Source organism: Trichechus manatus, unplaced genomic scaffold, assembly GCF_000243295.1.
Source record: "Trichechus manatus latirostris isolate Lorelei unplaced genomic scaffold, TriManLat1.0 scaffold00063, whole genome shotgun sequence".
NCBI classification, from domain to species: domain Eukaryota; kingdom Metazoa; phylum Chordata; class Mammalia; order Sirenia; family Trichechidae; genus Trichechus; species Trichechus manatus.
This window is the reverse complement of record NW_004443999.1, coordinates 4,367,536-4,394,695: the sequence shown is the minus strand read 5'-3', so window position 1 is coordinate 4,394,695 and position 27,160 is coordinate 4,367,536. Positions and strand designations below refer to the sequence as shown.

The following is a 27,160-nucleotide window of genomic DNA, read 5'->3' as shown; positions in this document are numbered from 1 at the left end:
CAGAGTTACCATTTGTTTAAATCATTAAGTTATATAAAAAATAAATCAGAGGTTCTTGAGACACTTTTTCATTTAGAACATTAAATAGTTTTTTTTAATTGTTGCTTACTTACAAAGTAACAGGAATATTTTCCCATGATCTTTCTGCTTCAAGTTTATCTAATGAGCAAGGACTGCCATCATTTTTCATAGAGCTTGGTAATTCTTCAGTAGAATGCTCTAGATTTCTCTTGGCTTTCAGGATAAGCAATTCAATTTTGTCATCTAATTTAAAAAGATTGTATTAATTATTTAAGAAAAAAATGCAAAGCACCATAAAATGTCACAAAGGCAATAAGAATTCAGATAATTTGGAATGCACATATATCTGTAACAGTAAGTTAATGTTAAAATGTGAGATTCAAACAAAGAAAAAAGGGGAGAAAAGACACTTTCTAGTTAAAGTGTTACATAAACAGACACCATTAAGGTATAACAACTGATCATTACAGCAAAACATAAAAGCTCCCAGATATTAGGTCAAATTTATAACATTTCATTTGGTTCTTTAAAAAAAAAAAAAAGTATTACCACTGAATGGCTTTTTGGATTGTCCTGGGAGAAGTGGATTCTCATAGTGACATTGGCTACACTCAAAATCACATTTGTACTCATTAACTAATCCTTTATCATCATGCAAGGAATTTGAAAAGTTTGAGGGTTCAAAAGAATATTCAAAACAATCTAACTTATTCATATGCCGAGAAGTTCTTTGTGCCTGATAACTATGTTTAGGGGAACACTGATCTTCTTTCAGTATTTTATAAGTCCTTTGACTACTTGTATCAGGTAGCAAGTCTTGATTGTGGAGCCAGACTGGATATTTGAAATCAGGTATACTAGTTATCCCTGAAACATTGAGGTCAGATTTCTGACTAGTAAGCCATCTTGGATAATTCTTTTCAAGATTGTGTTCTGAACTGTCCTTGGACGATGACTTCTTGGAAAAAGACAAAGATGGTTCAGAAACGCATTTATTAGTCTTATTCGCAATTTTTGCATTTTTTAGCCTAACACGTTGCTTTCCATTTACATTTGTGTATACAAGAGAAGTAACTAAGTTATCCTTGCCCACAGGAAAGAAGGGTTCTTGAAAATTTGGATTCTTTTCAACGTCTGATGAACCTAGTCTTCCAAAGCATTTCTTGTTTTTCCTGTTAGTTCGGTGACCTGGTCCGACATAAGTGGAAGAAGGTAATGATCCATCTGCTGGAAGTTTTAATAGATCATCAGTAGTTAGGCTAATGGAGTCTATGTCATTAAGAGTCTGTTTTCTATGGGATAACGACAAGGAGATTGAGCTCTTCTTGTGATCAAGATTTTCAAAAGCTGAAAAACAAAGCACAGTTCTGTTTATCTTCCTATATCACATATAAACACTTTATAATAATATTCAACAGTAAGTGAGAATTAAGAATTTAATCTGCCACTTTCCCCTTATCCTCACTAAAGCTTTGATTAATAGTAAAAACGGTTTAAGTTGGTAAAATAGGATACACTTTCTTTCTCTTGATCTGTTTTACTTCTACCCTTTCCTCTCCAACCTCCTGAATTTTCCTGTGTTCTCTTACTCCTTCTTCAACTTTTTTCATCTAGACATATCTGATGTACTAACACAATCATATTAATATTGGTCACTCATTACTGGCTACAACATAAAAATAAATACGATATTAAATGTATTGGGAATATAGTGCCCATATCCCTCTAAGGGTTGAATGCAAACTGTTTCCATTTTAGGCCTACTCTGTAGTACTCAGTAAAGTGCTAATTTGCTCATCAACAACTGTATTTTCCAAACTTGTCACCATGGAAACCCTACCAAGGAAAAACTCTTAGCATTTTGTTAATACTAGTGTTCCACAGAATACAGATTAGAAAGACTAATATAGTCCTATCCCATCAATAGATCAAGTTCAGACTAAGAAAGATAGAGATTTATTCAAAGTCATTAAGTTAATGAAAGAGAAAACCACCAAGTCAATGCTCTTTCCGTTATGCTACAGTGAAATGGTTTAAGGGTTTTGGATCCACCACCTGCTATTTATCAGTTACATTCGTCAGCTTCCCCTCCAAGGTCAAAGAGGATCTTAGCTACAAATTCCTGGGAACTAGAAAATTACAGAACCATTTTACAAAAATATCCAGATTCCCAGTATTATAAGAGTCATTTTTACCCAAAAGGAACAACAAAAAAAAGTCTAGTTTTCCAAAGCTACAGCATATATCTCAAAGGCTTCAAATTATTAGACATATTGTTGAAAATATAAAGAATAATAAAAGCATACCATTGTTTTTATAAACATAAGTGGAGAATTTTGACATATTAGTAGAACCCTCATCAATGTTAATCTTTCCAGTGCTTGCACCAGGATATATTCGGCTTAGATCATAATCATCAATATAGGCCTGTAAAGCCTGAGAAGCAGAGCTGTATAATTTATCCTTATACTGAAAACAGCCACCAGAATTAGACGAATTAGTACCACTCAGGTTGCAGCTTGACAGAAGAGAAGATACTGAAGATTCTCGAGAACAAGTTCTGTGTTTTGTATTTGATTTTGCCATGGCTTCCTCAAAATGCGTTATTTCTATTCATTTCTCTTAAAAATAACTGTAATACAAAAGCAAAAGGTTACTGTTCCAATTAAAAGAAGTAATGGATCATAGGCAGAGAAATTACTAAATAAGTAAATTTTTTGTAATTTCCTTTAAAGAATAAAATCCATTATCTAGAAATACTCCTTTTTGGTATTGTAAATCACAGATTTTCTATTATTTTAATTACTGTAAATTCCTTCATCAGTGATTTAGCAAACATTTATTGAGTACTATGTGTCCCAAAGTACGTATACAAAAATTTTCTGAGAATATATATGGAAAGTAGCAAGGAAAGAGGACTCACTTTTTTTTAAAGTCCTAAAAACTACAGGTGAAGTCTTTTTCTTATAGTGCTATATTCTGTGACATCACAATACTTAAGATTCCCCTGTACAGAATATTTTTAAATTCATAAGCCTTCTACAATGCACTGCATGTAGTAAGCGTTCAATAAATTTTTTAATGTGTCAAATGACTATTGGAAACAAGAAGAAACAATGGAGAAGAAGCTCCACTTTCAATGTTGTAAATGCTAATATGTAACCACATGTCGTCCTCAATTTACAACAGGGTTCCATTCCAACGCCCCATCATAAGTTGGTTTTCATGTAAGTCGAATACCTCTTTTTTTTTTTAATTTTCATTATTATTGCCTTTGATTATCAGTATCTTCATAAATCTGATCTTTATCTGTCTTTAGGGGATGGAAACATTACCTATAAACATCTGCCAGTGAACATCTGAGAATGAAAACATCAGCAAATTACGGGCTGCAACATTGTATGTAGTACATATTACTAAGGATAAAATGTACAAAAAAAAAGACAGTCGTAAGTATGGTTCATTGTAACTCGAATACATCCTAAGTCAGAGACTACCTGCATAGCCAAACCTCCCCACCAAAAAAAAAAAAAATCAAGAGAAAAAAATAATTTACAATATTTATCTTTGAAAAAATAAACTACAAGTCTTATACAATGAGCTAGCAATATGCCGCTGTCCTAAAACAATGTTGTCAATAAACATTTTGTGACCTTTATTTTTTGTACCACTCTCATTATGTCAATTCTTATGTTAAAGAGATTCAGCCCAACTCTCTTTTAAAAGAAGCTTAAATAGTCTGAACCCACCCGGCTGTGCCACAGAAGCAAGGTCTGGCAATTTGCTTCTGTAAAGATTGCAGCCAAGAAAACCCTGTGGAGCAGTTCTATCTTATAACACCTGGAGTCGCCATGAGTCGGAATTGGCTCCACAGTAATGGGTTATAAATAGTTTAGAAACTGATTAATGTATTCATCTTACTGTTTTTCCATTATTAAAATGGACAAAAATCCTGTCTACCTTAATATAGCAATAGTAGGATCTGTATTTGAAAATCTAAGAAACAACAGAATGAACCGGTACTATTTTATTACATGCATGACATTCCTGTAAAACTAAGTCATTATATCTTCTATACTAAAAATGAAGGATAAATGTCCAGGACATAAAATATGCTATGATGTTATAAAGTTAACACATTTAATTTTCGGCTGTAATTTTGGAAATATTTAAGTTATAACAACTTTCTATGTCATATTTAATAACTGTCAAATTTGACTTTAAAATATTAAAAGATCTTCAATTAAAGAAGAAGAGACAGAGTAAACATCATCCTGCATCAGTGTTAGAACATGCAACTGCCTTTGCAACAGATCTGACCGTGGTCAGTGGGCACAGAACATAATAGTTATTTAGCCTCTTCTTTGATTCCCTTGAATGCTGTGACATAGGTATATCTCTAAAGAACGGCTAGACTAAGTCAGCTTTGCCCTTTTTTTATCCCTCCCACTAAAGCTCCCTGGATGACACAAATGGTTTGCACTTGACTACTAACCTAAAAGTTGGTAGTTTGAACCCACCCAGTGGTACCATGGAAGAAAGCCTGGCAATCTGATTCCACAAAGACTACGGCCAAGAAAACTCTATGGAGCAGTTCTACTTTGTACACATGGAGTCATCATGAGTGAGAACCCACTAGATGCCAATGGGTTTATAGATAAAAAGTTTGGGTATGTTGGTAATTGTTGAAGCAGGATGATGGGTGCATAAGTGATGTGGAACAAGGGATATCACTGCTGATGTCAGATGGATCTTGGCTGAAACAGAGAAAACCAGAAAGATATTTAACTGTGTTTTATTGAATATGCAAAGGCATTTGACTGTGTGGATCATAACAAATTATGCATAACATTGTGAAGAACGGGAATTCTAGAACACTTAATCGTGCTCATGAGAAACCTGTACATAGACCAAGAGGTAGTCGTTGGAACAGAACAAGGAAATGCTGCATGGTTTATGGTGAAGAAAGGTGAGCATCAGGGTTGTATCCTTTCGCTATACTTATTCAATCTGTATGCTGAACAAATAATCCAAGAAGCTGGACTATACGAAGAAGAATGGGACATTAGGATTGGAGGAAGACTCATTAACAGCCTGTGATATGCAGATGACATAACCTTGCTTGCTAATAGTGAAGAGGACTTGAAGCACTTACTGATGAAGATCAAAGACCACAGCCTCCAGTATGGATTACACCTCAAGATAAAGAAAACAAAAATCCGCACAACTGGACCAATAGGCAACATCATGATAAATGGAGAAAAGACTGAAGTTGTCAAGGATTTCATTTTACTGGATCCACAATCAACGCCCATGGAAGCAGCAGTCAAGAAATCAAATGACACATTGCATTGGGCAAATCTGCTGCAAAAGATCTCTTTAAAGTGTTAAAAAGCAAAGATATCATTTTAAGGACTAAGGTGCACCTAACCAAAGCCATGGTGTTCTTAATTGCCTCATATGCATGTGAAAGTTGGACAATGAATAAGGAAAACCAAAGAAGAATTGATGCCTTTGAATTATGTGTTGGCAAAGAATACTGAACATATCATGGACTTCCAGAAGGATGAACAAATCTGTCTTGGAAGAATACAGCCAGAGTGCTCCTTGGAAACAAGGATGGTGAGACTTCATCTCACATACTTTGGACATGTTATCAGGGGGGACCAGTCCTGGAGAAGGACATCATGTCTGGTAAAGTAGAGGGTCAGCGAAAAAGAGGAAGACCTTCAACGAGAAAGACTGACACAGTGGCTGCAACAACGGGCTCAAGCATAGGAACGATTGTTAGGATGGCACAGGACCAGGCAGTGTTTCATTCTGTTGTACATGGGGTTGCTATGAGTCAGAACCAATTCGACGGCACCTAACAACATTATACTTTCTACTTTTTATATATTTGGGAAAAGATGCCCATAAAAAAAGTTAAATTATGGGCTTTCCTTTTGCCAGTCTTGTAAATTAAAATAAGTAGTAAATGTTATTTGCCCACTTACTGAGAATTATAATCCAATAGCCTTCCCTTTTAGGGTTTTTTTGTGTTTGAGGTTTTGTAAAATAAATCGGTAACCTGTACTGTGTTCAAATAGGAGAGAAAATGTTTGTTCAGCTTGATTATTTTAGTTCACAATATTGGCAAAGAGAAAACCCATAATTTAACTTTAATTGCGTATACTTTTTCAAATATATAGAAAGTAGAAAGTATAATAGAATTATAATAAACACCTATGCATCCACCATCCCACTTCAACAATTATCAGCATACCCAAACTTTTTATCTATACCGCTACCCAGTTCTCCACACTTCAGCCACAGTATGCTTTTGAAGCAAATCCCACATAAACTTCAGATCTTATCTCTAAAACAAAACAAACAAACAAACAACAACAAAAGTACATCATTCCAAAGACTTTAATGTTAAACTTATGATAAGAAATTTCAATCACCTTTGACTGAAAAACAGAATGTTCAGTGTTAAATAAGCAATCAAAATATCTGACAGGAAACTGAGAACAACTTAGAAATAACCGAACGTTTATTCTGCAGCAAAAGGACAATGAAGCTGGAAAGTGAGGATTCCGGGAGCAGTGGTGTCACTAGGATTAGTGTCATCCAGTGCGGTAACTCATAGTGTCACTCCCCCACGGACCTTCTACCACAGTAGACCATACAGAATCCTTAATACTGTTTTTCGTACTGTTACTCATAAATCACAATTCCCGTATGTCACTCCTTCTTTTCCTTTAATTAGTACTTCATTTTCAACAAAGTTATCGATGTAGGTTCACAAATACTAATTACCACAATATTATAGCTAAAACACCAGAAAAGTTGACAAAATTAGCGACTATGAAAACACCAGCAGCAACAAAAACAACAGCGCATGCGTGTAGCAAGTGCAGGAGACCTAAGCATCATTTAATTGGTAATAATGACAACTCTTGAAAAACTCCTTGCCCTCAAGTAGATACCACTCACAGCGACCCTATAGGACAGAGTAGAACTGCCCCATAGGCTTTCTAAGAAGCGGTTGGTGGACTGGAACTGCCAACCTTTTGGGTAACAGCCGAGCTCTCTTAACCACTGAGCCACCAGGGCTCCCTGAGCCCATTAGAAGGCTCAAAAAGTAAATCAGCATAGACTTTTAGCCTTATAGATATATTGATACATGTAAGCTGGACTTATGAAAAAATGTTTTTGTTGTTATAATTAACTACAGGGATATTATTATAAAAAATAATAAATTTCTGCGGAAACACTGCACAAAATTCTTAGTCATTTGGTGTCACCCCCTCTGACAGTGTCACCCGGTGCGGTCTGCACCCCCGCACCCCACCCCTAGTGACGCCACCGTTCGGGAGCCTAACCACAGAGCATCTTTTCCCCAGCTCGAGAGCACTGGGTTCAAACGTCTCTGCACTGATTTAGGAAACACCCTGCCTTGGACTCGCCACTCCCTTCAGACACAGACACAAGTAGTTTCCACTTAAGTTACATTTCACTCAGAAACCATTTATTAAGCAGCCACATCGAGCGCGACAGTTGACCGACGGAGTTTTTCTGAGGCCACAACCCCCGACACCAAAGCCCCTTCCCTCCCGCACGGCTTCCATCAATGCGTCTCAAGTCCCCAGAGGCCACGCCAGGTTCCCTCTGTCCTCTCCCAGGACCCTCCTCGGCCCCCACAGCCCTTCCTCTAAAGTTTTGTCTGGTCCACGGGGAATCTAACTTGCGCCTTCCCTCAGGAGAGGTCTTCCTCTTCTCTCCTCGCCACCCGTCCTTTAGCCCTTGTCCCCGGGCTGTCAGAGAAAGAGACGCCCCTAGAAAAGAAAACCTTCCTTTCCGCCCTAACTCACCGACGACCGCCCAAAAACAGATAAAAAACGCACACTTCCACAATTCTACGCCGAAAGCCCAGGCCTGCTACCCGGCGGGAGACGCCACAAAGCCAAAGAGCCAAAGCATCCCAGGCCGGCTCAGCGCCGCCTCAGCCTCCGCCTCCTGCCTCTCCTTCATCCGTCACAGCTGGGCGCGACGCCCGCGCTCGCCTTCAAACCGACCCAACATGGCGCTGGCTGGCGGTGCGCATGCGCGACACTCGGGCGATGGGGCGAGCAGGGGGAGGAAAGGGTACTGCGGGCGTTGGTTCGCACCGCCTTCTGGGGGTTGTTGTTTTTCGCTCACCATCCTTCTAGGGACTAGGGGTTTCGGGATTACAGCCACTTCGCTGCCCTCCACGCCCTCCCTGCCTCCGTCACTGCTGTTCTCTGCGATTCTGCGCAGGTGACCGGCTGAGCTTCCTTTGGCTCCGGGGCTGTGGGAGGGAGGGCGTGGAGAAGGACTGGGGGTCTCTGATGGCTACAGTTCTTGCTGGCCGAGAGCTAGCCCCACAGCCCGAGTCCTTCTGAGTGTGCTCGGACTCCTCGCTTTCAGACCACCCTGCCCCGCGTCCTCAGAAAAGGCAGCGTCTCAGCAAGAGGGCAGCTCCCCCACCATTTCCTTTCCTCCCTCCTGAGTGTCTTCCCCACCCATCGCTGAGCCGGGCCCTCCCACGCAAAGCAGATGTGAGATTAGAGGAGCCGAGTCTGGCCAGGGATGGGATTTAACAAACTCTTTGGGAACCTTGACTCCCAGGGAGGAATGAATGGCTGTGACCCAGCACGGATTGGGGGCCCAGTCAGGCAGCCCAGAAAGTGGGAGATTATACAAACAGATGTAAAGACCCACTAACAACATGTGAGAACCTGTCTGCAAGGCTGGGACAGGATGTGAGGTGCGAAGAATCCAGTTTGAACCAAGTGGTGTGTCAAAAAAAGATGCCATTTCAATATTGGTTTGTGTTTATTTTCCACTAACCGGATCTGTGAAGATATCCTTGACCTCTGCTCCATCTGAGTATGTGCCTGCTCATCCGAAGTGGTATTACCAGGTAAAACAACTGTAGCCTTGCTGTTTGCTCTCTCTTCTTTTCCCCATCCCCAGCCCGCTAAAACTTTATCTTCCCTTTTTTCTTAGCAGATGAAAAAGTCCAGCAGCTATAAAATTCAGTTTAGTGATTCAATTAAAACACACGTTTATTGTGGCAGTGAGTATGGTAAATGCCAGTTATTTGAAAATGAATATGACACAGTCCCTGCAGCCCAGGAGCTTACAGTATAGTGGTATGTTCCAATAATTTGTACAATTTTTAGGCCAGTCAATATCAAGTAGGTTGCTGGTAGGAAATAAAAAACTAGTTCAAGTTAGGACAAACCCAGGTCAAGGACCAGCCAAGGATGGCTGTGTGACATCTATGTAAAATGTTAATGGTGTGAACAACGAGTTGGTGCCCTGCTATCACCACAGACTGCTCTGACAAGGATCACAATAGGGGATCCCGGACACAGCTGGAGAAAAATGTAGGACAAAATTCTAACTCACAAAAAAGACCAGACTTTCTAGTCTGACAGAGACTGCAAAAACCCTGAGAGTATGGCCTCCAGACACCCTTTTAACCTAGTACTGAAGTCACTCCTGAGGTTCACCCTTCAGCCAAAGATTAGACAGGCCCATAAAACAAAATGAGACTAAATGGGCACACCAGCCCAGGGGCAAGGACAAGAAGGCAGGAGGGGACAGAAAAGCTGTTAATGCGGAACCCAAGGTCGAGAAGGGGAGAGTGTTGACATGTGGGGTTGGCAACCAATGTCACAAAGCAATATGTGTATTAATTGTTTAATGAGAAACTGATTTGCTCTGTAAACCTTCATCTAAAGTATAATTTTTAAAAAATGTGAATAGTGTGAGCTTAAAAAGTTAGATTTTTATCCACATTCCATCTAAATGTCTTTTTAACCTGTTCCTCTTTAAGATAACTTTTTTAAGATTCTTTTCATAAACAATATCTTTAAAATTGATCATACTACCATTTGCTTCTGTCTTGGAGCATAGGTGGCAAATGTTTCCTATTGAGGATATAAAGTGTAAGTAAATATAAAGGAAATTATCAAATATACTGAACCAATTCATGGGTCAGAATAATTCTTTTACTTTCTTCCTTCACAGGTTAAGCGATATGGAGATCTCCATGAGGATTCAGAGAAGAGTCCCAATAGTTATTAAAATTCTGGACTAGATTAGGAAAGGTAAACAGTCTACTAGGGAAGAGGAGGTTAATGGTTTACTAAATCTTTTCAAACATAAAAAATGGCAACTAGCTGTTGTGGCTTGCTGGAGAACTAAACAAGAGAAAATAGATTTGTGATCCAACCTAAAGAATTTTAAGTGACAGCTAAGGAAGAATAGTTCTGATAATTAAACTTTAAAATGGTTCATTGAGGTGCTTTAGAGAGCCAGCTCTTTGGAGAGTTTTGTAAAGGGTTGGTTTAAATTTATCCGTTTAAGAATCTAAACGTTTTGATCATCCATAATTGGCCCAAGAGTTTTCAGTCCTTTAACGTATGTTCACTCTCTTAATCCATATAACCACCTTATGATACAGGCATTATTATCCCCATTCTGTAGTTGTGGAAATTGAAGCTCAGAGATTAAGCATTTTCACCAAAATAATACAGCTGGTTGTTAGTGGCAAAGCCAAGATTTGAATCCAGCTCTGTGTTGTCACATTCGGAGCAGAAACAGTATCTTATTCAACTGTTTTTGCCATACCTACCACAGTACCTAACCCTTAATAAGGGTTCAGTTAAAAAAAACCAAACCAGTTACCATCGAGTCCCGGGTTTAAATTGAATTGATTTGAACTTGATCCTCTTTGAGGAGGTGACATTTAAGCAAAGATACCAATGAAGAGGACTCAGTCATGTGAACATTTTGGGAAAGAATGTTCCAAGGAGAAGGAACAGCAACTACAAAGACCCTGAGGTAGGAAATTGCTAGGTTGTGTTTGAGAAATAGTCAGGAGGTCAATGTGATTGGAGCTTAGTGGGCAAAATGCGAGGTAGTTGGTGTGTCTGGAGAGGAAGCCAGGGGTCAGATCATGTATTGCCACTCGTTTTAAAAAGATTAATCTCCAGGAACACACAGTCAACAGATTGCAGTGGTTTACAAGATAAAAGAAGGATAATTAAGCTGTTAAAAGTAATAATGATTATTAAATGACTTAAGTGTCATGCATTGGGGTAGAACAATTAAGTGCATCATCTGATTTAATCTTCATGCTAATTCTACAAGGTAGGTGTTACTCCAGTTTTACAACATGAGAAAAATGGGGAATCAGAAATATTAACTTGTTTCACACAAAAGGTAAGTGGCAAAGAGAGGATTTGACCCAGGTCTCTTTGACTCCAATGCCTGTGCTCTCTCCACTGTACTACATTTTCTCATTTGAAAGATTATGATTAAGGAGAAAGGCACTCATGCATGCATTCATACATTCAACAAATTATCACCCATTGCTATGTGCCAGACCTGTAGAAATAGTATTAAAATGTAATATGGCATTGTATAATTTCTTTTTGTATGATTACACTCTTACCAGTCATTTGATTTTAAAACTTTGCAGGTAGATGGACTATAAAGCAATTGCCCAGCAAACTGCTCAAGAAGTTTTAGGTTACAGTCAAGATACAGCGGGCTGGAAAGTGGTGAAAACTTCAGTAAGAAAACAAATAGGTTTCAAGTGTTTGTTTTTTTAATAAAAACAGTTCATTGTAAGGACTTTTTAAAAAAAATATTTTCTTTTACAAACCATACCCCAAAAAAATGTGTTGCGCTTTTGTTTTTGTTTTTTTCATTTTCATTTTTCCTGTATCTGACAGCTAATGTATTTGTGGATTTTTATTCCCCTTTGAGAAAAAGATAACTGTTTCCAGCAAGGCTTCTAAAAAATTCAATGGAAATATGTGAGTACAATTTCCTATTTACAAGCATTGTTTTAAATTCAACACTGCCTCATTAACTCTAACAAATTATTTGATAATGATCAGGAAATAGAAATTAACTATAAAGTCATTAGATTGCAATATAATATTAAAGAAGAATTATGTACTTTAATCATTTATTTTCAAATCTGAAGAAAATCAGGAAAAAAAAAATTCTTCCAGTGACTATTTCAAGAAGTAAGATAGGACAACAACAACAAAAGTTAATTAAAAAAAAAAAAAGAATCACTGGAAAAGCAGATTGGTATTTTCTTGCTAAAGTAGTATTTGTCTTTTAAACCCTTTGTCTTTCCATTAAATAAACCACTAAAAAGTACAGTTTATTTCCTCATTTTATTTCTCTTGCTGATATATGCGGTTTTTTCTCTAAGCTGCTTTTAAGGACATTTTGAGGATGCTGTTGTTTCAAGTGCAAGTGCACTAAGGGAAATTGTGCTCACATCTTTTAACCTTATTTTTTAGAATTGTTCATTTATTACTCATGGTATCATATTAATGCCATCAGATCATCTTGTTATTGAGCACTTTGTTACTAAGCAAGTTTTATTAAATTCCTTTTCTTTTGGAGTCCACTACTTCTTTCAACTCACTTATTTTGTGAATCTTGCTCTTTTTGCATCTGGCTTAAATTTACTTACCTTGTATATCAATACAATTTTTACTATAGGATAAAGCTGATGTGCTTTCTTACATTCATTTTATCAGTTATTAGGGAGATAATCTCTACCTTTGTTATCTAAACAACTAGGTCCCTGGGTGGCACAAATGATTTGTGCTAACTACTAACCTTAAGCTTGGTGGTTTGAACCCACCCAGCAGTACCTTGGAAGAAAGGCCTGGTGATCTGCATCCATAAAGATTACAGCCACAAAAACCCAAAAGAGCAGCTGTACCCTGTAACATATGAGGTCACCATAAGTCAGGGCCAACACTACAGCAGCTGACAGCAACAACATACATAAGAGACTATGCAAGTAGCAAACCAAACCCACCGCTGTTGAGTGGATTCTGACTCATGGCAACCCTGTAGGACAGAATAGAACTGCCCTGTAAGGTTTCCAAGGCTGTAATCTTTACATCTTTCTCTCTCGGAGCAGCTGGTGGGTTTGAGCTGCCAACCTTTTGGCTAGCAGCCGAGCTCTTTAATCACTGTGCCACCAGGGTTCTTACGTAGATACAGACATAAAAAGTATTATTAGACTTATTATAAGCCAGTTCCAATCTAGAGAGTTTTTAATAAGTTTCTATCTTTACTGGGGAATTTCTTTCAAGTATCAGATAAGCTTTGCAATAATATATGGGGTAGTAATTCCACAGAAATGGAGTATGTGACAGATAAGGCATTACGAAACAATGGTGAAAGGATTCAGTAAACTGCTGATATAGTTATATTTCGTATGTAGAAAGAGTAACGTTAGATCCTCATCTCACACCATATACAAGTATCTGTTCAGGTCTTGTATATGGTGTGAGATAAGGATCTAATGTTACTCTTTCTACATGTAAAATAAAATTGTAGTCCTAAATGGAGCCCTGGTGGCACAGTGATTAAGAGCTAAGGCGAGCTACAGCTGCTACAGCTTCTAACCAAAAGGTCGGCAGTTTGAATCCACCAGCTGCTCCTTGGAAACCCTATGGGGCAGTTCTACTCATCCAATAGGTTCACTATGAGTGGAATCAACTCGACGGCAATGGGTTTTGTAGTCCTAAATGTGAAATACAAAACTATAAAATTTTAGAATAAAATGTAAGAAAATATCTTAATAATCTTGGTGTAGAAAATGGTATTTTACAGAAGGCATAAAAAGAATAAACCATAATGGAATATGTTAGTAAATTTTACTACATTAAAATGAAACACTTCTGTACCATAAGAAATAAACAAAGTGAAAGAATAGGCTGTAGCCTGGGAAAATATTTACAATGTAATTAGTAAAGAATTTTTATCAAAATATAGAGAAGTTTTATACTAAATAGTGTTTAAAATAAACATATAAGAATGATTATCAGGGAAAAGAGTACATCCAATATTGTTCAGACTTCATTTTTGTTAAAATTTTCGTTAAAATTTTCTGGTAAATAGTGTTAATCTAGTTTTCACACACTACCTTAATATTATTGATGAACCAGACCCACACAAATGTTAGTTACCTGGCCAAGTTGTTGATCTTAAGCTAGAATTTAGACTAATTCAGGATAATACTAGCACCTCTGACCAAAAACCTGTTGCCGTTCAGTCAATTCCAATTCATAACAACCCTATAAGACAGAGTCTGCCCCATAGGGTTTCCAAGGAGCAGCTGGTGAATTCAGACTACTGACCTTTTGGTTAGCAGCTGAGCTCTTAACCACTGCACTACCAGGGCTCCAGACCAGGGATTGGCAAACTGTGGCCCATGGCCCAAATCCAGCCCACTGTCTGTTATCTGTACAGCCTGTAAGCTAAGCATGGTTTATTCATTTTTAAATGGTTGAAATACAAAATCAAAACAAAAATCTTCATGACGTATGAAAATTATATGAGATTCAGTGCCCAGAAATAAGGCCTTATTGGAACACAGTCATTCTCAGTCAGTTACATGTTGCCTAGAACTACTCTCCCACTACGCTAGCAGATTTGATTAGTTGCAATAGAAACCTTGTGGCTGCAATGCCTAAATTATTCACTACCTGGCCCTCTACCAAAAAGTTTGCCAATGCCTGCTCTAGACCACATTACGTCCTTAAGAATTGGTGCCATAAGTTACTGTGTAGCTACACAAACTTCTTATCGATTACTGTTGGTTTATGATAAATACAGCAAGTAAAAATTGATTAGATAAATTTTAGAATGATCGTAAATAAAATGAAAGAAGTCCTTTTAAAAAGACAATTACAGAAACATTATAAAGTCTGTAGAAAAAATGAATTTTAAATAATGCATATTCATTATTGCAATGTACATTTAAATAAACCTGGTTGGTTCCAACTAAATATTAATGTATGGAATTGCTGATATTACCTTAAAGTTTTCTTTACTGTTAATTGCTAAGTTAGTGTACCTTTATACTGTAATAGCATTGTATTTTCAACTTAGTTTATTTATTAAATTTTGGATCTTCTTTATTTTGCTAACTCTAGCTATCGTGTTGAAGGGATAATTCCACAATCAACAAGTAAACTATCTGAACTTCTCTACCTACCTGAACACAGAGTTACATGGGATAAGTCATTGAAAGTGTTCAATGTGGTTCACAGGATTGATTCGGTAATTCGATGTTTAATATTGGACTTTTACTGTATTAATAATCCTTTTAGTTGTTTTGTATCCTAGTGATTAGCATTTGCTAAACCTATGTTATATAGACACTTAGTATTTTATAGATAGAAATTGAGTTAAAATCTTTATAAAAGCCTTAAAACTCCTCTCTTTATTAATCAAGGGCTTAATTCCAAGTAGCTTATTTTGTTTGTAAATTCTGAATCTAGTCTGCTCTCTTGGAAATGTGTGCTTTTCTTATGAGGAGATTCAACATATGGATTAAAAAAAAAAGAGTAGGCATGCCTTGTTGATGGGAAATCAGTAGACATAGTCATATAACATTAGATAACAGGAACAATGCAGATACACATTGTGGAGACCTAAGAAGAGACAACAAATAGTTTTGGTTTTATAAAGAGTAAAGACAAAGTATAATATAACATTATATAGATTTGCAATTTCAGAAACACTTTCAAATACATCATCTCTGTTAAACAGACATGAAGAGAGAGGGAAAAAAGGAGAAAAGAAAAATATAGGTAATCGGAGTAGAAAGCTGAAGATATGGAGAGGTGAGAGAAAGAAGAATGAGAAGCAAGAACAGTTTAGAAGGGGAGAGAAAAAAAAAAGCAGTAGAAGGCAAGGGTAGAGTGAAAGCTTCTTGTTGTTGGGTGCCGTCAAGTCAGTTCCAACTCCTAGCTACCCTATCAACAACAGAACAAAACACTGCCTGGTCCTGCACCATCTTCATAATTGTTTTTATGCTTGAGCCCATTGTTGCTGCCACTGGGACAGTCCATCTCGTTGAGGATCTTTCTCTTTTTGGCTGACCCTGTACTTTACTAAGCATGATGTCCTTCTCCAGGGACTGGTCCCTCCTGATAATATGTCCAAAGTTCGTGAGACAAAGTCTCGCCATCCTTGCTTGTAAGGAGCATTCTGGCTGTACTTCTTCCAAGACAGATTTGTTCATTCTTCTGGCAATCCACGGTATATTCAATATTCTTTACCAGCGCCATAATTCAAAGGCATCAATTCTTCCATCTTCCTTATTCATCGTCCAGCTTTCGCATGCATGTGAGGTGATTAAAAACACCATGGCTTGGGTCCAGTGCACCTTAGTCTTCAAGGTGACATCTTTGCTTTTTAACACTTTAAAGAGACCTTTGCAGCAGATTTGCCCATTGCAGTATGTCTTTTGATTTCTTAACTGCTGCTTCCATGGGCATTGGTTGTGGATCCAAGTAAAATAAAATCCTTCACAATTTCAGTCTTTTCTCCATTTATCATAATGTTGCTTATTGGTCCAGTTGTGAGGATTTTTGTTTTCTTTATGCTGAGGTGTAATCCGTACTGAAGGCTATAGTCTTTGATCTTCATCAGTAAGTGCTTCAAGTCCTCTTCACTTTTAGCAAGCAAGGTTATGTTATCTGTGTAATGCAGGTTGTTAATGAGTCTTCCTCCAATCCTGATGTCAAATTCTTCATATAGCCTAGTTTCTCAGATTATTTGCTCAGCATACAGATTGAATAGGTATGGTGAAAAGATACAACCCTGACACACACTTTTCCTGACTTTAAACCATGCAGTATCTCCTTATTTTGTTCCAGTGCCTACCTCTTAGTCTATGTACAGATTCCGCATGAGCACAATTAAGTATTCTGGAATTCCCATTCTTAGTTATCCATAATTTGTTATGATCCACAGAGTCAAATACTTTTGCATAGTCAATAAAACACAGGTAAACATCCTTCTGGTATTCTCTGCTTTCAGCCAGGGTCTATCTGACATCAGCAATGATATCCCTCATTCCACATCCTCTTCTGAATCCGGCTTGAATTTCTGGCAGTTCCCTGTCAGTGTACTGCTGCAACCACTTTTGAATGATCTTCAGCAAAATTTTACTTGTGTGGTACTAATGATATTGTTTGATAATTTCCACATTCTGTTGGATCACCTTTCTTTGGAATAGGTGTAAATATGGATCTCTTCCAGTCAGTTGTCTTTCAAATGTTTTGGCATAGACGAATTAAGCACCTCCAGTGCTGCATCCGATTGTTGAAATGTCTCAATTGGTATTCTGTCAATTCCTGGAGACTTGTTTTTCGCCAGTGCCTTCAGTGAAGCTTGGGCTTTTGTACCATCATTCTTGATCATATGCTACCTCCAGAAAAGGATGAACGTCGACCAGTTCTTTTTGGTACAGTGACTCTGGGTGTTCCTTCCATCTTCTTTTTATGCTTCCTGCATCAATCAATATTATGCCCATAGAATCCTTCAGTATTGCAACTTGAGGCTTGAATTTTTTCTTCAGTTCTTTCAGCTTGAGAACTGCCAAGCGTGTGAAAGCTCAGGAGGAGGAAAATAATGAAATGAGAGAGTATGGATACTGCATGGTAAAAAGAGGTTGAAACAAGGAGTGGGGTAAGCAATCCTGAACTTTGGTGCAGCACACTATAGGTCGCTCATTCGTTAATTTAGACCACTATTAAAATATAATTACCTGGTGGGGGAAGGGGATAATGCTCGTCTCTAAGTGTAATGTATTGGAATCCTCCATTTCTGTTGTTGCTTGTGTGATTTTTTTCCCCTCTTACCAATCTATTTGGGGGGTGGGGTGGGGATCCTAACTTTGTTCCCAACAGTCTCCTCCCCAGACAGACAAATGCTTATGTTCTTTTTTACCAATTAATTCCATGGATACTTTTTTAGCACCTATTGTGAACTACATACTGTTTCAGCCACTGGGGATACATGAGGCAACAAGACTGAAAATGTCCCTGCGTTCACCTTCAGAGAGCTTATAGTATAGTCAGAAGTAAATAATTTATAAAACCAAGATAATGTCAGGCAATGCTAAGTATTATGAGGGCTGGGAGTCATCAGAATGACAAGTAGTATGAAGGATAATAAGCTAGGCAGTGACCAGGAGAAGCTAATTTATAAGCAGGTAATCAAGGAAGGCCTCTCAGATGAGAGACATTTGAGTAGAAACCCAAATAACAAGATGGAGGTGATGGAAATAGACATGCAAAGATCTGGGGGAGAGTGTAGCAGGCAGAGGGGAAAGTAATTGCAAAGGCCTTGAGGCTGGAGAGAGCTTGAATAGGAAAACAAGGTCTGTAGAGTTTGAATATAAAGAGCAAGGAAAAGAGTGACAAGAGGTGATGTTGGAGAGGTTAGGCTGGGATCTGATTCTGTAAGAGCCTCATAGGTCATAAGGAGAAACTAGTCTACATTCAGTGGGAAGCCATTGGAGGCTAAGCAGAAGAGTGACTAATTTCATTTACACTTTTAAGATATAACAGCTGAATGGAGAGTGGACTTTAAGAGAGCAAGGATGAAATCAGCGAGACTAGTTAGGAGGCTATCATAGACGTCTAAATGAGAAATGATGGTGGCTTGGGCTAGGGTGGTAGCAGTGAAGAGACAGATAAATCAGAGCTTTCAAACATACATTTTAGCAATGGAATCAATAGGACTTACCGATGGAGGGATAGAGAAGAATCAGAGGTGTCCTCCCAAAGTGGATTGTGGTAATGATTACACAAATCTAGTATACCCATTGAACTGTACACTTAAAATTGGTGAATTTATGGTATGTAAATTGTACCTTAGGAAAGTTGTTTTTAAAAAAGTGAGTCCTAGGTTTTTGTGAATAATAACTTTATTAGAAAAAAGTGATAAATGTGAGGGGATGGGGTAAAACAAACTTTTATGATTTTCATGAATGATTGCATTTGTCAAATATATCACAGGGTCTTTGATTCTTTAACTCTCCAACCTTCAATCCAACTCATCAAAATTAAAAAAATTAAATGTCCCACATATCTGCCATCACTTTGTCATTTATTTAGAATTCTTGTAGCTTAGTTTCACCTCCTTTAATTAAACTGATTATAGTCTGGGAGGGAAGAAAGGTTGTAGAAAAGCCTAGGAAGGCAAATCAGTTTCGTCTTGTAGAGAGGTCCTGAAGTTCCTATCCACAAAAAAAAAAAAAAAAATAACGTCCACGACCCCCTTGGGATTTGAACATTCAGTTTGAGAAACACTGGTTGTCACAAATTAAAACCCAAACATTGGACTGTTTCATTCATGATTATATAACACTAATACAGTTCCACTAGCACTTCAGATATCTCTACTGTTGCTGAAAATCAGCTGTAGTAGTGGAAAGAATACTGGACTTGGAGTCAAAAAACTTAAAAACAGATTGAGAGAGATTATATGACTTACTCACGCACCACAGCTAATACATGGCAGAACTACAACTTGTACCTGGTCTCCTGATTCCAAATTGCAGGCCCTTTCCAATATATGACAGTTATCTCTGAATAACACTGCACTGTAAGAAGAATTATTTTACCTCTCTATGAATGTTTGTAGTATTTGTCTCCAGGGATGGTAAATTAACATATTTTCTAGGACACAATACCTAGCCAATGTGGAGTAATACGAATAGTACTACACTGGGAATCAGGAAACCTGGATTTTAGCTGTGCATTTATCTCTAGTTGTAAATGTGATTTAATCTATTCGGCCTTAATTTCTCTATCTAAAAATTAAAAAGAATAGATGATCTCAGGATTCCTTTCTTGAATTCTTTACATTCTAACTATAGATCTAATGGTCCTTCAACACTGAAAATGCAAGCTGATTTGGTGATAAGGTCTTAAAATTTCAAAGCTCTGCTTTTTCCAAACAGAGGTCAACCTCATACAATAAAATTCTTTGGGGATCAACACAAAGAAATTAAAATAATTGTTGCAATCTTTATGTTTTGATTTGTTGCAGGACACATTCATATGTCATGCCATTACACAAAGTTTTGCCATGGGCTCAATTTCCCCCCGAGACTTTATCGACTTAGTACACATCAAGCAGTATGAAGGGAATAGAGTGATTATCAGTTGTAAGTTGAAACATTTTGCCCACATTTTGAAATTTCCATGTCATTAATAATTTTTGCCTTTAATTCATAGTTTGGAAAAAACTATATTTTTAATAATTTCCTTTATGCTTTTATTTAGTCAGTGGGACCAACAAAGTACATGTGTCATGTAGACAAGCAATTCTAGAGGCATCATTTACATCATACTCATCAGATTATGGCATCTCCTGGATTTGTGTATCATACACCTTGCAGCACTGAGTATAGATAGATGGTTGTAGACTAAACTTCAAGGTATACATTCTAAAGTTCCAAAGAAACAAAACTAAGTTTTGAATATATAATTTTATATTTGAATTGCTTAGAATGGGCATATCCAGTTACTGACAAAATTTCCACTAGATGGGTCTTTATATAAATATGCTCATAGTATTTCCTTTAGAAACTGGAGGTTCTAATATATTCCTAGTCCTCCCCACAATGTGTCACTCTGTAAAATATACAGATGTATAGCTATTTCCTAACTTACATTATTCAAAAGATACCAGTTCATACCATAAGAATCTTTGGACTCAGACAACTTAAGAGAGCTCATGGTGAAGGGATTTTGGTAGCACAGTGGCATAATTTGCTGTTTTTCTCCGTAATTTGATTTAATCTCATCACTCCTATATGAATAGCTTCCCCTACTATAAACACTTGGAGGTAGGGACATTGATTTGGTTAATTATTATTTCCCAGCAAGGTTTCAGGTCCTCTGATATGTCTGTAGTATTCTTGCAGAGTCCAAACTGAGTCATAGCTCTCCTAATACACTCAAACTCAAGTAGCTCTAACTTGCAGCATAACACTAAGAGTTGATGTTCATAACTTGCACATGTGTTTGGTTGTTTCATTTTTTAAGTGAGGTCACATAAAAAGATATTCACTGCCTACAAAACAAAAAAACAGTATTATAGATCTATTATTTTCCATATTTTGAAAGTAGACCATTTCTATCATTATTGGTAGACAGGAGGTAAAAAAGTAACAGGTTAAAATCACTGTAGAGGTAATCAGTCACTAAGTGCATGAATTACTACTGAATTCGCTGTAAGCAATTTAAATGAATTTTTGATGAGTACTGGGTTTTCTTAATGTTTCTTTTTTTTTTAGCTTACTATGCACCTTACTATGGTATGCACCTTGTTAAATATGTTGCATGCATTATCTCACTAATGAGGAAACTGACATTCACAGAAATTAATCAGTTAAGAAATTAAGATAACATAGCTAATAAGTAGCTGAACCAGATTAAAACTCAGGTCTTTTTGATTTTCCAAAATCTGTGCTAACTGCCACACTGTGTCACAAAACACCCAGACTGTGGAAAATAACAGATTTTTTTTAAAAAGAGACAGACAATCTCCACTTTAAACACAGAAAAAATATTTTAATATCACTTCTGTCAGTACCATGTTGTCATGCCAACAAAACAGGCTCTGTTAAGATGATGATTCAGGTCAACTAGTTTAAAATGGGAAATTCATTCAACCACATTGATCTCTAAGCTACCGTCTAACATTGTATTCCCCAAAGAATTGATAGCTTGTTTTGAAATCATATAGGAGAAGACATCTTCTCTGACAAGAGCAGGACTCAGTTGCACAGGATAAACAAGTATATATAATTTTTTATATTTTTAAAAGGGTATATATAAATATATCATAAACTTAATAATCAAATCGCCTCTCTTCTACGTTCACACACGATACAGATATTATGCCACATAGTTCTTAAAATAAACTGCTGATTCTTCATTATATTTTGAGGTTAGCTCAGAGAGTTGGCAGAACTGGGGATATTTTCACCTATCTTTTCTGACAACATATAACCACTTTAAATATATTTTTTTAAAAAACATAACAAAAATCTATAACCCTACTATCCTAATAGAAGTCGTATCTTTGTGATTTCTTCTTTTGCTTCAAATCTCAGAAAGTAATTAAATGATACTTTAACAATTTTTCCAGTGTGGATTTCTTTAGAAATACTAGCATAAAAAAGTTTGAGTGGACATAGTACCATACTGGTGTTTTCTCAGTTTTGGCCTGCATGCATATTCATATGCACAAACATACATACACATGTATAAAACTAATGTTAATGCTGACAATAAATAAGTTAAATGATATACATTTTTAAAAATATGCTACTGGAATTAAGAGTTTTTCATCATTGTGGAATAGGTTTCATTTCCTATTTTTTAAAATTATTTAGCTAATAGTGTGGATTTTCCGGAATATCCTCCATCTTCAAATTATATCCGTGGTTATAACCATCCTTGTGGCTACGTATGTTCACCTCTGCAAGAGTAAGTGTTGCATTTGTTTTTTTTTTAATAGTTTTGTAGTTCAATTTTTTCTTTGTCGACTAAAGGGTTCCCGGCTCATAGTGGAAATATACGGCAGCATATTCTGTTGGGGCAAAGGCTGCCCCTAAATGCAGTTTTTTAAATATTTTTTAATAATTGTTTATAAAGTATAATCAGAATGGTTACTTCCCTATAAAGTATAATTTGAGGTTGCTAGGAATAGTCTGTCCCTCTCACACACACACACAAACACACACACACACAAACGTTTCCCCTTATCTAAACTTCTGGTGATGATGTTTTATGACTCTCCATTAAGGTCACTTCCGTGAATTATTAAGGAATTTTCCTAAATTAAAAATAAAATTTCCGTAGAATTATAATACATTTACATTTATCAGCAAGTAACGCTTTACCTGGAATGAATTCTTTCCAATGAATTGTCTGCTGAGAGCCACGTAGAAAACTTATAAAACATAGTATCAGTAATGATGGTATTCTCTAGTGGATATTAGAAAGCTTTTTTTAAGTGTGTAAAGTTCTAGTAGATTCGTAGAGATTCAAGACCATTAACACTGCTAGTGAGTATTCTCATTTTAGGCACTGTAATAGTCGAAACTCTGCATAGAGAAGAACATCAGGAAATGGACACTCACATGGTTGGTTGGAGCAGTGCCTTCATACCCACGAAAAGAATTTTGTACACCTGTATTCCCCCTCGCACATTTTTAAGTTGACACAAAAATTTTTCATAAGTTTAAACTGATGAAAATGCTGCAATTTCCAGGATACTGTAAATATTGACATTTTGAAAAATGGTTAGATCATGCTTGCAAATATATCTGATAGAATCTAAGCACCATAGCTACTTGAAACCCATCATTACATTATTTATTTAAAAATGCTTACAACATTTAACCATCTGAAATTTTACATCATTTGTTTACTCCTTGAACTCAAACTTTTTTCTTTTTCCCTCATATAATTTTATCTTAATAGAATATATTTTATGCTTTCAAGTCTTTTATTAATCACCTATCATTACTTCTCTACAACAAAAATACGTATTTAAATTAACATTTTTAACTTATTTTCTGTGATCATAATAGCTAAATGTTAAAAAATATATATGCCAGGCAGATGGAATTGTTATTACACATTGATCAATATAAAAAATATACATTAAAATTTTTTTAAATAATTATTAAACATAAAAAAAACAAACTTACTGGAAACACATCTCTTATTATTAACAAAACTAAGATCACATTTACTATGTGCCAGGCACTGTTATAAACAATTTACATATATTGACTCATTTGAAACTCATAATAACCCTATAAATAGTTAGTATTGCTATCCACATTTTACAGAAGGAAAAAAAAAAAGGGAAGCCAGGAAACATTAACTTTGTTGAGATCACACATAGGTAATAGCAAAGCTTGGCTTCCTACCAAAGCAGATTGGTGGCAGAGTCCATGCTTCTAACTGTCACACCCATTTCATTTAACCGTGGACATGTATTACTTACTGATAAAACAGACAGTATTCAACATCAAGTCTACTCCTACTTTTCATTTTTATAGATAGACACTGAGTAACTTTGTTCACATAAACAATGGCTTAAAATGGAAGGAGTATAATTTTATCAGTATCATTCAATCCCTTGAACTTCTGAGTTATATACCAAAAATGGCATACTAGCCTACATTAAAAATTATTTTTAATGACCTATCAGCTGATAATTAGATCTTTCAATTTTGTTGAAAGCAAAGAACTGAAAACATGACTTGTAAAAGGATTTTTGCCCTAGTCATCAGTCATTCACTTTCTCAACTCACTTCCAACAGATCAAATTTTCTCTTTGACACGTCAAAGATGTTTATATGCCAGGGTAAAGCACGATAGTACTATTCAGGGAGGATGACTGGTATGTCCTTGTTCTATAAATCAGGAGAAAGGTGACTGTGAACAGGCTGGTGGGTGAGGAAGAAACCTACATCTCCATCAGAGGCATATTTATAGATTAGTTTAAGGAAAAGGTACATACATAAATTGAGGATTTGGAAATTTATTCCCTTAAAAGTATTCATCCTTTCATACCCCTTGGAAAGTCTTCACATACTCCAGTGTGAAAATCACTGGATGAAAGTATAAAATATTGCAATCTTCCACAAGGGCTACTTGGAAATTTCAAAATGTTAAATGCACAAAAGCTTTGTCCTAGAACTTTTACGTAAGTATTTATAGAAGTGCAAATGAATACATTACAAAGATGTTTTATTGCAGATTGATTTATGGTAGCAACAAGTGAGAAACAACCTAAATGATAGTCAATAAGGGACTGGTTAAATAGAGTATGAAATACTGTATACAGCCAAAAAAAAAAAAAAATTAAGCAGATCTGTATGTGTCAAAGAAGGAAATGCATGATATACTATTAAGAGAAAAACGAATATATCTCATTTTTATAAAAAAATGTGTGTATATGTGGGGTATATATACATATATGCACATGTGTATACCATCTTTATACATAGACAACAGTCTGAAAAGATACAGTCAAATTATGAACACTGTTTCCAGGGAACACAATGCGGGGAGTAAGGGAGGGATAATCTATAATTATGAAACTTCTAAATTGCTTAAATTTTTATATTAAGCATACATTATTTTTATAATTTAAAACATCAATGAAATTACAGAAAAGGAAAAACTGCCTAAAGCTAAAGCATTTGAGACACATTCTGACTATTTACTTTCTTAATGTTTTTATGTAAAATTTTCATTTATAGGGATGTGTCTGCAAAACATTCTACTTTTTTTCCCTTCCTTCGTTCAGTTAACTATTTACCCTATGATATGCACTATGAAGGGAATCAATTGTAGATAAGACAAGAGTCTGCTCCTTATAAACTTGTAACTCCAATAGATAAATCTAAGAATTCTTTATCTTTTTTTAACTCTTCCTTTGCTTCCAGGAACCCAGCATATTCCAAACTAGTGATGTTTGTCCAGACAGAATTAAGAGGAAAACTGTCCCCATCAATAATTGAAGCAGCCATGCCTTCCAACTTAGTAAGCGTCATCCTCAATGCAAAAGATGGAATAAAGGTACTCAGAAATACATCAGGATGTGCATGCCATCCTAAGAGTCATTCGTCATTCCTAAAGAAGAAATGAGGCCATTCTGCTAGAAAATCATGTGCGGCACCTACTTCAGTGTACTTCTAAGTCAATATGCATAAGTGCTGTTAAACTATTCTGCCAGTATTCTTGTACTAATTACTGAAGGTACTTTGTGAAAATATGAACTCACAGTCGTACAAGAGAACAGCAATAAATGTAGTTTTTAATCTCAGATAAGAACAATGTTAAATAACAATTGTACTTAATACACCTGTATCTTTTGTTTTGTTTACTCTTGAAAATGCTCTGTATAAAATAATAAGCAGATACAATCAGAAGTCAGTATTAATTAAAGATTAAAATACATTTTAAATTGTTTTTCACTTACTGCTTAAGTTGAAAATTGTAGGAAACACAAACATAAAAATTGGAAAGAATTCGGCTAGAATGCATGACTAATGACATTTAGAAGTTAAAATTAAGTAAGTCATGAATCAACTTCTGGGTCTGGCCAAGATGTAATAGCCCCCATTTGTCCCCAAGTCCTTCCTCTTACAACTAAAAACCCTGGAACATAACAAATAAGCACAGGAAGACTCAAGGGTAGATGGAAAGAAGGCATAAAACTGCCTAGGACCTTGGGACTTGAGGAACAACATAGCAGGGAGCTCTCTGTATTTCCTTATTGTCTCCCATGTTCCCCGGACAGGGCATTGTGGAAGGCTTCAACCGGGAACCTTCAACAGGCAGACACCAAAAAAAAAACAAAAAAAAAAAACAAAAAAAAAGGTTTCAAAAAAATCCTGTTCCCCCCTAGGCATAGGATCAGAAAAATGGTGGTTTAACAGAAAAATGTTCTGACAATACCCACCATACATCAACCCAACAGCAGCCTAACCACCTCCCCTCCCCCCTGCCATGTTTTCAGTAGGGGACAGCAGGGAGATGATCTTCCACCACATTCTACCCCCATCCCATACAAGCAGGCAGTAGTGCTCTGAAACTCAACAGCCTGTGGTGTTGGTGGGGCTCAGCAGGAAAATAATCTTCCATCTTCTACCTGGCAGAAGCATCTGATTCCCCTGTCAGGTGGTGTAGGCTGACCAAGGAGGGAGCTGGCAAAAGCAGGTGGTGACGCTCTGATTTCCCTACTGGGATAGTGTCAGTGGGGTCCAGTGGCAAAGTAAGTATACCCTCCCGTTTGCTGCACTTGTTGCAGCAACAAAATTTAAACAGTAGTACAAAGCACAGCTACTCATCACTTAGCTTCATCCTCCCTTTGAACCCCACCACCTTGGTGTCCGCAAGGCCCAGCAGGTGCTAAGCCTCCACCCCTACCCGGTATCTTTGTCTCTAATATCAGATTTTGACTTAAAGTCTATTTTGTCTGATATCACTATGGCCAGTCTAGCTCTTTTTGGTTGCTATTTGCAAGGAATATTTTTCTATACTTTCACTTTCAACCTATTTATGTCTTTGGGCCTAAAATGTGTCTCTTGTAGACAATATAAATGGATCTTTTTTTTTTTTTTAAATCCATTCTGCAATCTCTGCGTTTTGATTGGAGAGTTTAATTCACTTGCATTTAAGGTAATTACTGATAAGGAAGGACTTCTGTGATTTTGCTATTTGTTTTTTGTGTGTCT

At 36.6% G+C, this 27,160-nt stretch overlaps 2 protein-coding genes across 7 annotated transcripts in view; one reads left to right on the top strand and one right to left on the bottom strand.

Annotated features, from left to right (window-relative positions):
• The window catches only part of CUNH18orf54 (chromosome unknown C18orf54 homolog), a 38,590-nt gene extending 30,567 nt beyond the window's left edge, over window positions 1–8,023 (bottom strand). For 3 of the 5 annotated variants that reach the window (XR_002824566.1, XM_012556381.2, XM_023733965.1), the window contains exons 1-3: window positions 2,328–3,427; window positions 571–1,368; window positions 114–264 (exon numbers count right to left, since the gene is read on the bottom strand). Coding sequence is in view for 4 of the 5 variants with exons in the window: in XM_012556381.2 (XP_012411835.1) it covers window positions 114–264; window positions 571–1,368; window positions 2,328–2,607 (1,229 nt within the window). In the remaining variant the exon portion in view is untranslated. Of the gene's footprint in view, window positions 1–113; window positions 265–570; window positions 1,369–2,327; window positions 3,428–7,910 lie in introns of those variants that run through there. The other 2 variants (XM_023733962.1, XM_023733963.1) reach the window with 2 other exon arrangements.
• Window positions 8,024–8,256: 233 nt separating this feature from the next.
• STARD6 (StAR related lipid transfer domain containing 6) lies at window positions 8,257–26,098 on the top strand. Of its 2 annotated transcripts, XM_004379295.2 has the most exons (7): window positions 8,257–8,950; window positions 10,066–11,615; window positions 11,812–11,861; window positions 15,021–15,147; window positions 19,936–20,053; window positions 22,292–22,385; window positions 25,367–26,098. In XM_004379295.2, the coding sequence occupies exons 2-7, from the start codon at window positions 11,526–11,528 to the stop codon at window positions 25,566–25,568; spliced, it is 681 nt and encodes a 226-aa protein (XP_004379352.1). In that variant the 5' UTR covers window positions 8,257–8,950; window positions 10,066–11,525; the 3' UTR covers window positions 25,569–26,098. The 2 variants fall into 2 exon arrangements, 1 of the variants encoding a protein (XP_004379352.1); XR_002824565.1 differs by lacking the exons at window positions 15,021–15,147; window positions 19,936–20,053; window positions 22,292–22,385; window positions 25,367–26,098 and having other exon boundaries at window positions 10,066–10,881; window positions 11,522–12,073.
• Window positions 26,099–27,160: the final 1,062 nt, after the last annotated feature.